The 13,704-nt window shown below is 39.2% G+C and overlaps 1 protein-coding gene across 1 annotated transcript in view; it reads right to left on the bottom strand.

The window, feature by feature from the left end:
• The window catches only part of MDN1 (MDN1, midasin homolog (yeast)), a gene marked incomplete at its 5' end in the record, with an annotated part of 52,989 nt that overhangs the window by 34,737 nt on the left and 4,548 nt on the right, over positions 1-13,704 (bottom strand). Inside the window, 15 exons of the mRNA XM_010289386.1 lie at positions 315-476; positions 1,343-2,039; positions 3,192-3,301; positions 3,503-3,884; positions 3,981-4,195; positions 4,342-4,512; positions 5,429-5,555; positions 6,435-6,666; positions 6,809-7,019; positions 8,121-8,241; positions 8,612-8,772; positions 9,452-9,585; positions 10,259-10,368; positions 11,028-11,160; positions 11,969-12,082. Coding sequence (XP_010287688.1) covers positions 315-476; positions 1,343-2,039; positions 3,192-3,301; positions 3,503-3,884; positions 3,981-4,195; positions 4,342-4,512; positions 5,429-5,555; positions 6,435-6,666; positions 6,809-7,019; positions 8,121-8,241; positions 8,612-8,772; positions 9,452-9,585; positions 10,259-10,368; positions 11,028-11,160; positions 11,969-12,082 — 3,080 coding nt within the window. The remainder of the gene's footprint in view (positions 1-314; positions 477-1,342; positions 2,040-3,191; positions 3,302-3,502; positions 3,885-3,980; positions 4,196-4,341; positions 4,513-5,428; positions 5,556-6,434; positions 6,667-6,808; positions 7,020-8,120; positions 8,242-8,611; positions 8,773-9,451; positions 9,586-10,258; positions 10,369-11,027; positions 11,161-11,968; positions 12,083-13,704) is intronic.

Raw genomic sequence — 13,704 nt, 5'->3', positions numbered from 1 at the left:
TTACATGCTAAATGAATCAAACTCCAGAATTTTACAACAAATAAGTAATGGTGTTGTCATTCAGTAACTTGGGACTATTCAAGCTGAACCACAGGACAGTTCAAGTCCAAAAGTTAATTCCAAAAACTTTCTACAAGCAGAAGGGAAAATAAACTAAAAGCACAGAACTTAATACCTTTCTATCAAAATCTACCATGCATTTTTTCTTTCGGCTGAAGGAAAAACTGCTTAATTCTTCATCTTATTTTTTATATAGCATGCCTTTTCAGGAGCTACTACAGACATAATTTTTTGTGTTTCATTACAGTTGCTACCTTTTCGTGAAGGGGAAATCTCCTCCTAAATTCTTCTTCTTCCTCTTCTTCCTCACTTCGTCCTTTTCCATGACTTTTACTTCTGTATCTGTACAGACTGCGTTCCATTGCCTCCCGCTCTTGGGCACGGCGTTCCTGTTCATCCCATTCATTTATAATTGCCTATGAAAACACAAAGCAGCCTGCTTTTACACAAATTCATGTTTAAAATCACGTCATATTTCATCAACAGGGCAGCATCTATCTTGTTTGGCTCTCTCCTCCTCTATAGTCTACATCGGTATAAATCAAAGCCATCTAAGTTGAAGGAAGATTTGTAAATTGCCCTCCCAACAAACCTATGAGGAAAAAGCACAGAAAACAGTATGCAATAGAGTGCTTGGCGAAGTTCTAGTCTCCTTTCTTCAACATTTTATAAAGGAACTCTCTGCAAAGTTTGGTTTTGGGGGTTTTGTTTGAGTTTTTTTATAAATAAAATCTTTGGTAACCATTACTGGCTATGATTTTATGTCTTGATTAATCCCAACAAGTTGAATAATAATATGCTAAAATTCTCTTTTATCAATTCCATCTTCCACTAGATCAGGCTACTCAGATCCCCGTCCAACCTGACCATCAACTCTTCCACGGATGGGGCATCCACAACTTCTCTCGGCAACCTGTGCCAGTGTCTCACCACCAACATTGTAAAAAATCTCTTCTTTATGTCCAATCTAAATCTACCCTTTTTCAGTTTAAAACTGTTGCACATTGTCCTGTCACTACAAGCTTTGGTCAAAAGTCTCTTTCCATCCTTATAAACTGCCTTTGTATACCAAAAGGCCACAATAAGATCTCCCCAGAGCCTTCTCTTCTCCATGCTGAACAACCCCAACTCTGTCAGCCTTTCTTCACAAGAGGGGTGTTCCAGCCCTCTCATTACTTTCGTGGCTCTCTTCTTGACCTGCTTTAATGGATCCACGTCTGTCTTGTACTGGGAACAAAGCAGTTCTGTGCAAGAAACATGGCCACTGGCATTCAGATGTTACCTGACACAGATGCCTAAACAGCTGCAGAGATTTCTGGTCCATCTCTCCTCTGGATAATACATGGCATCGAAGATGCAACAAGGCATTCACTAGGAGCTGTTCCAGTGTTGGGCAAGGCTGCTCTGCTCCCTCAGTTTCTCCTTCAGAGTGCTTCACAAAAAACTTTTTAAGTCCATGAAGGACCTCAACTGAATTCACCGAGCATAAAATTTCTGCACGAGCAAAGTAAGTGGGGAAGGCACAGCCGATAGAAGGGAATGCCAACAAAGAAGCGAGGAGGTTGGTCAGATCATCTGGACGCACAAAACTTTTGAGCGCTGTATAGACTTCAGAAGCCACTAATCGCATGCCATGTTGCAACTGTAAGATGGCAGCTTGCAGTGGAATGATGGCATCAGGGAATATAGCATATTCCTCTGCCAGGTGTTTTCTAAACTGATGGTGCGATTGTTGCCAAGATGCTTCTTCATTTAAGAGGTTTTGTATTGCCTGGAGTGATTTAGGTCTTTCCCCACGGAGGAACTGCAGAAGGCGGGCTAAAAGATCTTGGACTGAAGAAACCCGTGCTATGCTGTTGACATACTGGTGAGCCTCCTGGTATAGGCAATCATAGGTTGGAGCTGGAGGCCTGAAGGCCTTTTTTCTGGAAAGACTGCTTATTTGCTCCTTCAACCTTTGCATTCTTTCATGCAACAATCTGTTAAGAAATAACATTGACCAGTTTAGACATATAAACATGTTTATATATGTATAACGTAACAGCTAGATATATAAAAAGATCCATCAAAAATATTCTGCTAGTTTGTTTGAAACAACAAATAAGGAAAAAACAAGAAGCAACACCTGTATAGCATGCATATGTACTTCTCCGCCTGCCCCCTCCTTCAAAAGACTTCAGTTACTTTTTTGCTTGCTACCTGACAGCTCTGTAAGCATTAAGGAAAAAGCAGTATTACTGGAAGCAATTGGTAAAACTCAGCCATTCAGAACTTGCTTTCAATGACTATTGTTCACTTTAAGCAATAGCATAGAGCAATCAGATCCTCTACGTGTATAAGAATGAAACCTAAAACTTCCTTAATAGTGGAAAATCATGAATAATACCTAGCTTTTATCTCCATGTACAAAGAATACCTGGAAACCTGCACAAAGGAGAAACCTCTGTTCACGTAAAAATTCCCCCTCAAGTTCCTCAGATATAAAAACAACAAAAAAACCTAACAACAAAACAATGGCTACAAATTCTGAATGTCAATAATGTAATCTATGTGGTAAGATATTTAATTCATCCACAGCACCCTGGGCAAAGGCTGTTGCTAAAATACACATCTGGAGACTTCTACCCACTACAAATCAGTCCAGTCCAAGAACTCTGCAAAATAGCACTGGCATCTATTGAGGCCTTGAAGAGTTACAGCAATAGATACACATTCTGTCTCATTTCAATTTGTTGATAACATTGTCACATATTAATGAAACTACCATAATTTACACATATGGCTTTATTTTCACTTCTGGGCATAGCTTCAATTTTATCAAGATATGAAGGCCACTGCTTTAATTGTATTTACAGCAGTAAAAAGTCATTGTAAGTAAACAGAACAGCTTCTGTATTTTTTTTTTTACCACCTCAACATGCAAACTGATACTTTCAAATCAGCAACCCTTATTTCTACAGAAGAACAGAAAAATCGTAAAGCTGTGAGGAAAAGCTTTGGAGCCTGCACATCCAAAGATGAAATTTCCGATCTAAAAGGGAAGAATTAAGTATCTAATAGAGAAGAATTAAGTATCTAATAGAGAAGAATTAAGTATCTAAAAGAGAAGAGTTGAGTGCCTGAGATGTCACCTGAGATGGGGATGAATGTAGTTGCTGACTGCTTCATCTTCAATACTTTTTCCTGTATGCAGCTGGGACGAGATATCATTTGTTTTCCATTCACACTCCAGCTGGTATAACTAAAAAGGAAAGAATAAACCATTCTCTGAGGTTCTGGTTTTGGTAACCAAGTAGGTGCATTATCTTGGACATTAAAAGAAGTTTTAACTGTGTAGTTTAAAAATCATGACCAACGATTTGCCCAAGAATACCCACGTCAAACTCCTTTGCATTGATTTGATACATTACAGAGGTAAAAGCCAACTCAGCTCCACACTCACCTCTTCTTTTGCATACTTGAGCTTGTATTCTCTTTTAACAGCCGGATCAAACCTGGTCTGCGGAAGCCACACCTGGATCTGCACCAAACCAATATTCACCCAGAGGCTTCCTCGCCAAGCTGTCTCTGGTAACCCCTTAAGCCCTTCCCCAAAGAACTGCTGCAAACAGGTGAGCAGGAGAAACAGGAATTCTTTCGGAAGTAACTCCTGATCGGTGATGCTTTTAAGTATCTTGAGAAGGTACTCATATGCAACAGGATCCTTGTGGTAGAGTTTCTCACAGCACTCCAAAAATTCTTCTTGAAGATCCACTGGAACCAGATCCACCAGGGCAGAGAGTTGTCTGCCTAGCATTATTCCTTGTAGTCTGGCATCTGTGTATCTGGAGGCCGAAGAATGAAAAAAGTTTATACGTGGTAAGCAAACTTCTGTAACATGCCTGATTTAAATAACATATGTGGAAGAGAGGTCTTAATACCTAAAATCTGCTATCGAAGAGACAGCCAGGTTGGTCCACAGTGCTGTGCTGACTTCATGAAGCTGCTGTGCTCTCTCCATCCATTCTCCCAGTGTCACATGGGATGATGACAGAACAGGAAGCCCACTCACATCCCACTGGCTTGTCTTGCTGCTGCTAGTTAGAATTTCAAAGAAGCACTTTGAGAAAACGGCTCGGGTCAAAATACCTGGGCCCTAAATTAAGAGATTAAGAGTTAGATTGTTCAGATGCAACTTGCACTGACTGTGCTAGAACTTACAGTATTGCTTTAGAAAACTGTTGAGTTATTTAATAAAAAAGTATTCAGCCTAGTTGTTTGATTAGGTCTGAAGAGACAAACCTTCATAGAACAGTTCATATGGGATTTAGAAAAGTTCTTTTCCTCTGTTGCAGGTAGTGGTCTCCAAGTCAACCAGTAGTCTGGGTCCAAGGAGAAAGTACTGCTCCAAAAGGATGCTAACACAGCATTTACTAGTTGAGTCGACAGAATAGACATTTCTTCAGGGGATATCTAAGGAGAGAGGAAAACCTAGAGCTGAGAATAATTTACAGGGAGCAAGAGAATCAAGCACACACACATACAAAACAAACAAACGAGTATGACACTGTTTTTCAGTAGGGATAGTACAAGATATTCCTCAAGATCCTTTTCATATTCAAATTCACATAGCCTTTGCTTGCATCTCTTCTCAACAAAAAGTACACTTTCTGAGGTCAGAACTGCCTCCTTCTGTCTAGTGGAGTACACAGTGTGTTTATGGACCAAGTTTTCAGAATACAGCCTCTAGTCTACAACTGTGCAACCTTTTATTATAATACATGAGGTTGCATAAGTGTGAAACAATAAGGCTATCCAATACTCTCTGCTCTGAAGCATTTAAAGTGAACTTGCCGATTTACTGACCTGTGGGAACACAACCACTACTGTATCATTGCTAAGTATCTACTGATTAGAATTTCTCTGACATCTTAAATGCTCTATGGAAAATGCATCACATAACTGTCTCAGTCTATTTGATCTGCAACACAGACCTAAAAAAATGTAGAGGCACAGGAACAGAGGCAAGTATTTTTCAGCATAAAATTCCTTCGAATACACAGATACAGCCAGGCTGGCACCTGCCAGTCAATCAATTTCGTGTTTTCCATTAGGTCACAGATAGATGAATGGAACAATAGTACTAAACTAGATCATATAGAACTATGTTATCTAAGACTCTGTTGTGTTTCATTTATGTTTGAATGTTGTGTTTTAATTATGCTTTTTGCAGGCTCACAGTTAATAAACTTTCTTATTAAAAGGAGGAAAAATGACTATCAGGCACAGCTAGAAAAACTGCATGTCAAAAATCTTATAGAGGTATACTTATTTTGAAGAGTCTGCTGAAAACTTCTGCAAGACTAATTAAACTAAAACTCGTTCTTACTTCATTAAGGTGTAACAAATGCCACAGTCCAGATAGCTGGTGAGAAGCAGCTGGTGTCAACTTCAGGGAAAAAGCTATAAGCTGAACTAGATCTGAACATATGCTTAGTTCTTGACTGCAGTTCTCCCTGTAGCAGGTAAAAGAAATACAACCTAAGTAATGCTTAAGCAGGGCACATGAAATAAATAATTTGGATAGTAAAGCAAACTGAGAATGGCAAAGTCACAATAATAAAGACTCCCTGAAAGATTAAAATGACAACATTTTAAACATTGGAGAGCAAGAAACACTCAAATAATACTCAAAACACTTGCATCCTTCAAAGTTAGCAAAATCTAAATACAACAAAAAGGGGGAAGAGGAGGAGTCTTCTGTAGTTACAAGCTGCATGTTCAGCAAAGCATACAAAACATTTGGAGACAAACTGCCTTCCAGCTTTGTAGTTCTTGTGAAAATCAGAACTTTGCTGAATTTAAGAGTCAATCAGTGATTCTAGGAGTCTCAACGCACAAAAAATTACTTTCACCAAAATCCATAAATGAAGAGCTCTCTTTTGAGGAATGGTAAAACAAACAAAAAATAAATACACTTGGCCCCTCAAAACAACACTAACACTTCTTAAATTAATAAATTTAATTTAAAATACAAGTGTATGTGTCTAGTTTGCACAAAAGGAAGCAAGCATGCTAGTGTACTTTCTCCATCAACAGGTTTAACTCAGTCTTTCTGCAGTAGCCCCCAGCAACATGGCAATAAACATCTTCATGTTAATTCCTAATATGAAGGACTCTTCTATTTCATTAAAAGGCAAATACTATATATGTAAATATACATAAGCATGTGTGCACCACATACATATATACACATATACACACAGCCATATATATATGTACACACACACAGAGATTTACACACAAATGTGAAGTACTGAATTTACAGCTTTTAGCTAGGGATTCTGAATCTCATGAAAGGAATATAGGATTTCTTTCTCCAACCTTCTTCTTACCTTCGTGCACAGGCCTTGGACACATAATCTCCTGTCAATTTGTACTGCCAGAGCACGCCTACGTACTCCATTGCAGGCCACAGCTGAACTCGACTGCAGAGCTGGTTTAACAAGGCAGGGTCTAATTGGTTGGAGATGGTATCTTCAGTAAACCTTTCTTCTGAATGACTATATATAATTCCTTCTGCTCTCAGCTGTGAATGTACAGCTTTCAAAAAAATCTTTAGTTGACCTGTTTGACAGAGCGTAAGAGGCATATAAATGCATGTACTATATTTCTTTCCAGTGAACATTTCACATCCTTTCCATTTGCATACAAAAACAATCGAGATTGCAAAAATCATCCTGTTAGGCTCTTCAAAAGTGTTACCTACCCAGACTAACGTCTTCTAAATGATTGGCTCTAATTACCAGGCCATCAGCTTGCAGCAATGCTTTCTTCATCTTCCATCCAGTGGCAGCTATTTTCAGGCAGCACATTTTTTCCTGCCATCTACTTTCTCCAAAGGCCAGTCTTAGCTCCAAGATGTTAAGTGGTTTGCTGAGAGTTTTTAACTGAGAAAAACATTCCATGGCCAGTTTATCCTGGAAACACAAAAAGGACATTTGAACAAGTGGAAATTTATTTCAGCAGTGCAAACAAAATAACAAACAAGATCTGTGACTGCAGTCAGAACTAGGATTTCAAAGGCACATGCACACGACTGAAGTACAAGTACAAACCAACCTGCAGCAACTTAAAAAATCTTTTGTAGCCCTACTCAATACAGCAGGAAGACAGAAATCTAAATAGCTGGCCACAATTCCTCCTTGTTAAGTTTTTTTATTCCTTCATGAAGGAGAAGATATAAATTATGCAGACAAATAATATCTCAACATGGCAACTTACCTAAACTAAGGGCAATAAATACACAAATTAATTTCAAAAAGGCCAGACGCTACTGTTACTTAAAAGAAATTGGCATTTAACACCTGCAATTTAAATACATTAGCCTACAAAAATCTCCCAAAATTCTCAGTAACCACTGAATGTTCTTTAAAGCCCCACAAAGTAAGTACATGCGTTTTTGAACAGCTGAGTATCTTTGAGACATAAGGCTGTAAAAACCTAGGTATAATTACTGATTACCAATGTGAGCAACCTACATATCTACTTGTGCCCTGCTTTTAAAAAGGGACTTAGATTCTTTAGAAAATTTTACTGTAAGATTTTTTAAATTTTTACCAAATTACAACAATTGGTGAAATAACTTTAAAAAACCCCCAAAACTGTCAGAGTTAAGAGGCTTTTTCTTGGTAGGTCATAAGGCAGCCCTATCCTGTGCTGTATAAAAGGCAGTACATGGTCTATTCTATATACACATACGTTCACTAAATAAGCAAGTGGCATACTGATATTCACAAGTCTCTAGAACAGAGCAAGTAGTAATATGTTTGTGCACCACTCTGTATTAAATAGCTGCTATCTATACAACGCATAATTAATAGTAGAGATGCTACCTGGATATATTTCACAAAAAAGATGTACATTAACATATGCTGAAATTGCCTTTTTAATCAATCTAACACGTCCAAAAAGATTGTCTTTTTCCTGACCTGGAAAGCAAGTGCTGCAAATCTTTATGATTATTTTAAAATGTGTTTGGACATTGCTGGAAATACATATCTTTTACAGAGTACTGATACCTTAAAAGGAAGAGGTCTTCCTAGAGACTTCTGTAATATCTTCATACTGGCAGAAATACCAGCAGGATTGGCTAAGCAGCTCTGAATGTGCTGTGAAACAGACTGAATTTCCTTGGAAACCCTTGGAGATATAAAAAAAAAAAAAAAAAAAAAAAAAGTAAAATAAAAGCCCACACAGTTAACTCGGAATTTGAGAAAAAAGGCGAAAGGACACACGAGAAAGGAAAGTCCCTTCTCTTAACTTTGCATTAAAGGGGCAACCTAACTTTAAAATACAGAAAATGGGTAAAAATTCTAGATCGCCATTTGGGTAAGAAGCCTCCCAACTCTAAGAAACCTAAATTTTAAAAATTAACAGCTATTTAATACATTGCTTTTGCATCACAAATGGAACACAACTTGGACACTAACAGCAATGGTAATTAGCGATAATTTTACAAAAGGGTAATTTATATAACCATTTAACAGAAACACAAACCAAAGCAACTCACTTGTGCTGATCTGATCCGATAAGCATCTGAGGAATTCTGTCAATTAGATGCTTCATAACCCAGTGCCAGTGCAGAGACAGAAGGGACAACCCTGATGAATCCACTATCAGAGTGTCAGAGATCGCCCAGAACCGGTCACGCCACAGCAAACAGTATAAAATCTAACAACAAGCCAAAAAGGTCACATTTTTCCCATTGTTGAGCCCTGTACGTTACAGAATACTTTTTACTTCAAGCAAGAGAAAAATGCAGAAACATTGTCACTTCCATTAATTTCAGAATCAAGCAATGCTTTAATACTTAGCGGCACACAACTAGGACTCAACTGCACATTCTCCGCAACAGCAAGGCTCTGCTGGCAGGTGGAACTATGCAAGTCAAAACCAAGCAACCCCTGCACCAAGTCTACAATGTCATTGTCAGGTTTCAGCAAAATGATCTTCATGGTCTGAAGAGGGTGAGGGTGAAGTGAACCACCCCTGTGACCTGCATATCAGCTGTCCAGGTTCAGGTATCTGAGATGGATATCCCTTTATCATTAGTGGAGAGAAACAGGCACTTCTATGGCACAATGGCTATCTAGATCCCAAGTGTGTACATTTAGGTAAAATAATTCCCACCCTGAGTATCTGCAGGCTGAAAACCTACATTCCACACAGAAGAAATGAGAAGACAGTGAATGAATACAGCTCCTGAAACAAACATGATCATTTGTCTGGTGTCAGGAATGTTCTGAATACCAATAGAAACACTCCAGTTTATTTCATGGTCCCTGAAACTAATATTTTGCACACTGATTTCACATAACTCCCACAAACATACTATGAAAAGTCTACTTACATCATGCATGTCATCATCACTTAAGGCCACCTGAGTAGACTTCACCCAGTGAAATGCAAATGCATCCCAAAGTTCAAAGAAAGCAGCAAGATTGACCACAATTGCATGAGGAAGGCAGTTATAACTTCCTGGGTCTGAGGTTTGGGGAAGAGGGAAGAAAGGGAGAGAATGAATACTCCAGCCACATCACACGACAAGTAAGGGTCAATTTCTGATTGCTAGATCCTCTCCGTGGTTGGGGGAAAAAAACAAACTGAAAAGATCTAAGAATCAAAGTAACAAAAAGTACTCCTTCACTATTTGCACAATTCTCTATTGCCTCTACACATTTAATATAATAAAAAAATCCAGAATGAAGGAAACATTGATCAAGTGCTTCTATGCAACATACCATCTTCATCACTACATTGCTCCCCTTTGTAAGCATCCTAATTACATTAAACAATAGAAAGAGGATTAGAACAAAGGCATGTCTGAAGAACTTGGCTTTTCTTACCAGGCAAAGACAAAAAGGCAATTCCAATTTCTCTCCACCGTCTTCCTTAAGTTTAGATAATTAAGAGAGAAATGACATGTACTCATTACCCAGTAGAGGCTGGACATAAATGCTGCAGCATAAGTCATATCTGATTTAAGCATAATGTGTCAAATATCACGTTAGTCCTCATCTGACTGCTTTACATTCACCCAATCTTCCTTTGCACACTCAGGACTCACGATGTTTAAAGTACACATTTCATAGCTGTGCGAATTAACCATATTTCAAATTGACCATAGAACCAAAAGGAACAGTGAACGTCAACTCACCTTTGCGGAAATCTAGAGACATTCTTAAGACACTATTTCTTGGCTTCTTGCTGGTAATCAAATTCTTCTCAGTGTAGCTTCTTTTTTCTCGTTCAAGAAATAATACTGCCCTGAATTAAAAGTAAAGTTGTTAGAAATTCAGTATCATTTTAAAGCCTCTTCCTTATGAGAACAGTGAACTACAAAAAGTGTTATTTGATATTTCACTGTGTTATGAAACAAGAATCAAGCGCAGCATAATAATTGCTTGAATATGGTTTCTGCAAAAGCAAGCTTCACAAAAAGCAGATTCCTGACTTCAGCAATCACCAGGAAGGAAGAAGTAGCGAGCTACTAAGCAGATGCAACACCACCACTTGTAGGATATATAGGCAGTAGCTTCCTTATAGAATAACTGCAAAATCTGTGTACTTTTTGTTCTTATTAGGAAAAGCAATCCAAATCTAAAAGCAGGGCAACGATTTAAGTTATGTCAGAGATTTCACACTGCTGCTTCTGCCCCTTTTATGTTTTATCCCACAGTTCTGGTTTGTCCTTGAATTATTCCAGCCTATATGGAATGCTGGGAGCCCTGCTTCCTATATTAAGTGATTTGTTTTAGTCTGCAACTTCTGATAACAGAAGAATTTAATTATCAGGCAGGTTTCACACAGGTGTTTTAGATCACATCTATCAAAACCTCAAAACATACTTGGCAGATACTGCAAGTGTTTATACAACACTGATTACAGTCACTGGGCAGTCTTCACCAGCTTTTTTTGTAACGTACCGATTTGCTACAGACTTCAGAAGGATTAGAAGCTGATCTGTGTGTTCCATTTCTGTATCAAAGTTCATCGAATTTCTAATGATATCCAAAAACTGCATATTCCACCTTGGGTCCAGTGGCATCACATGTTCATCTGGGAAGGCAGACAAGATAAGACAGTACAGCAGTGGAAACATTATTCAGTGAAAGACTTTCCTCCATTTCCCTGCCTATGCAAGAACATTAGAGAAAGAAAGAAGGAAGCCTAAAAGGAAGGCAGAGTCTTAAGGTCCCTCACTTCAGATACCCAAACAGAAAAGCATTAAGCTGACTGTAGGTTCTGTAAAACAGAACCATGAAAGTAAATTAACCAGTGGTCAGAGCACCTGAAAAGAGCCTGGAAACTCAAGTCCAACTCCCTTTTCCTTCACAGTCCAGGCAAGATACCCAGGACCACCCATAAAGGGTCCAGTGTCACTGTATGTAGCTTTCATACACCTAAAAAGCTTGGAAAGGAAATCACAGGCCTGAGTTCCCTGTAAAACAGAGGGAAAATTACAGGCCTCAATATAGGTTTCAGATGGGCCAACATAATAAATGCTGGAAAAAAACTGGATGCCTAAACTATCTAGTCAAAAAGGCACTAGATATATGCATCACTTGAGAACATCACTCAACTCTGAGCTGTAGGAATACTCCCGGGTCACAGTTACACAATCAGGATTCGTGGTCATAGCGCTCATATCACATTTGCATAGGATGAATGCATTTCATTGCCATACTTGCATGCACTTCTAGACAGCAAGAATGGCTTTGTTGTTATTTCTTTTGCAACAAAAGCAACATACAGTTAGAATTTATCCTTTGTTTTGTTACACACATTTCTTAAGAAGGGTTGCAGTATGTTCAGAGAACACATAAAGGAAGCACCAAGGCCTTGCATCACTTTTTTTCAGAAGTACCTGTCATAGTTGGCTGTAGCAACTTGATCATGTTACTGACTCCAGATGAGAGAGGACTGGCATAGAAACTACCCAGGGCTACAGCACCTGCTTCCAGCTGAATCCGCACTGGATCTGTAGGTGATGGGGAGAAAACATAGGTGTAACAGAGAATTTTGTATAAATAAATAAAACTAACTACCTGCACAAGCTGCCTGAATCTCATCTGTGCATGCACTCCGGACATGCTGGTTGCTCTTATTTTGTATTAGCTCTAAGAGGTCTTAAAAGCAGTCAGAGTATCACAGCCAAAGAGATAAATCCAGTAAAGAGTTCTAGTTAAACTGGTGATATTTCATGTATGCTATTAAAAATATGATTTGTGAAAATCCATGAGTTTATACGTTCAACTCTGCCTCTCAGTACCTCTGTTTTTGATTCTTTTCTCCCAATTAAAAAAAAAAAATTCACATAAGAGCATACCTGCCATTAAAGTAACTTTCTAGATATTTTATAGTTTATAGACAAACCTGCCTGGAAAGACAGCAAGATCAAGGAGGAGCAATCCCATTCATGTAGGGACAATACAGTCCGAGATTTCACACCATACTAAGAAAAGTGTGTGAATTACTTGGACTAATGCCTGTCTAAATACTCCACAAGTTCAATGTGATTAATGTAATTAAGCAATGAATACGTCATCTCAGCTGCTATCCTGAGTGTTCAGGCAATACACCTTCAAGAAATCTCAGTTCTGCAGTTTCCTGTCTTTCTAACCATTTGCTTTTTAACACCAAATAAACAGAAGGCATTTGAGTGTTTTTACTATCACTATTAAAAAAAAAAAAGTGAAGAGAAAGCCATATTTGCTTACATAGACCAAGAAAGAAGTATCCAAAAATAACTGTAATTCAGAAGCAGTACAAGTTACAGACATACTTCAAACAATAAAAGGCAACATTTAGCCCCAAATCTCCTCTTGTCCCTAATACGCACAACCTGTTTCTGTCTCTCCCTGGAGCCTCAATACCCTTGATTTAGTGTACTGTGGTAGGCTGGCCCTGGCTGGGGGCCAGGTGCCCACCAACAACACTCTGTCCCCTCCTCAGCTGGGCAGGGGACAGAAAATATAACTAAAAGCTCGTAGGTTGAGATAAGGACACAGAGATCACTCGGCAATTACACTCAAGGGCAAAATGCCCAGGGAGGTGGTGGAGTCACCATCACTGGAAGTGTTCAAAAAACATGTGGACATGGCGCTTCAGGACATGGTTTAGGGGGCATGGTGGTGTTGGGTTGATGGTTGGACTTGATGATCTTGAAGGTCTTTTCCAACCTTAATGATTCTGTGATTCTGAAAATGGACTCGACTTGGGGAAAATTAATTTAATTTATTGCAAATCAAATCAGAGTACGATAATGAGAAAATAAAAACTAAAACGCTTTGCCCCAACCCTTCCCTTCTTCCTGGGCTCAACTTCACTCCTAATTTCTCCATGTCCTCCCCGCTGAGTGGCGCAGGGGGATGGGGAATGGGGTTGTGGTCAGTTCATCACACATGGTCTCTGCCGCTCCTTCCCCCTCAGGGGGAGGACTACTCTCACTCTGCTCCAGCTTGGGGTCCCTCCCACAGGAGACCGTCCTCCACGAACTGCTCCAGTGTGAGCCCTTCCCACAGGCTGCAGTTCTTCACGCACTGCTCCAGCCTGGGTCCCCCCACGGGTGCCGCCCTTCAGGAACAGACGGCTCCGGCCCGG

Source organism: Phaethon lepturus, unplaced genomic scaffold, assembly GCF_000687285.1.
Source record: "Phaethon lepturus isolate BGI_N335 unplaced genomic scaffold, ASM68728v1 scaffold726, whole genome shotgun sequence".
Taxonomy (NCBI): domain Eukaryota; kingdom Metazoa; phylum Chordata; class Aves; order Phaethontiformes; family Phaethontidae; genus Phaethon; species Phaethon lepturus.
The sequence above is the reverse complement of the archived record's forward strand: the minus strand, read 5'-3'. Positions and strand labels throughout refer to the sequence as shown.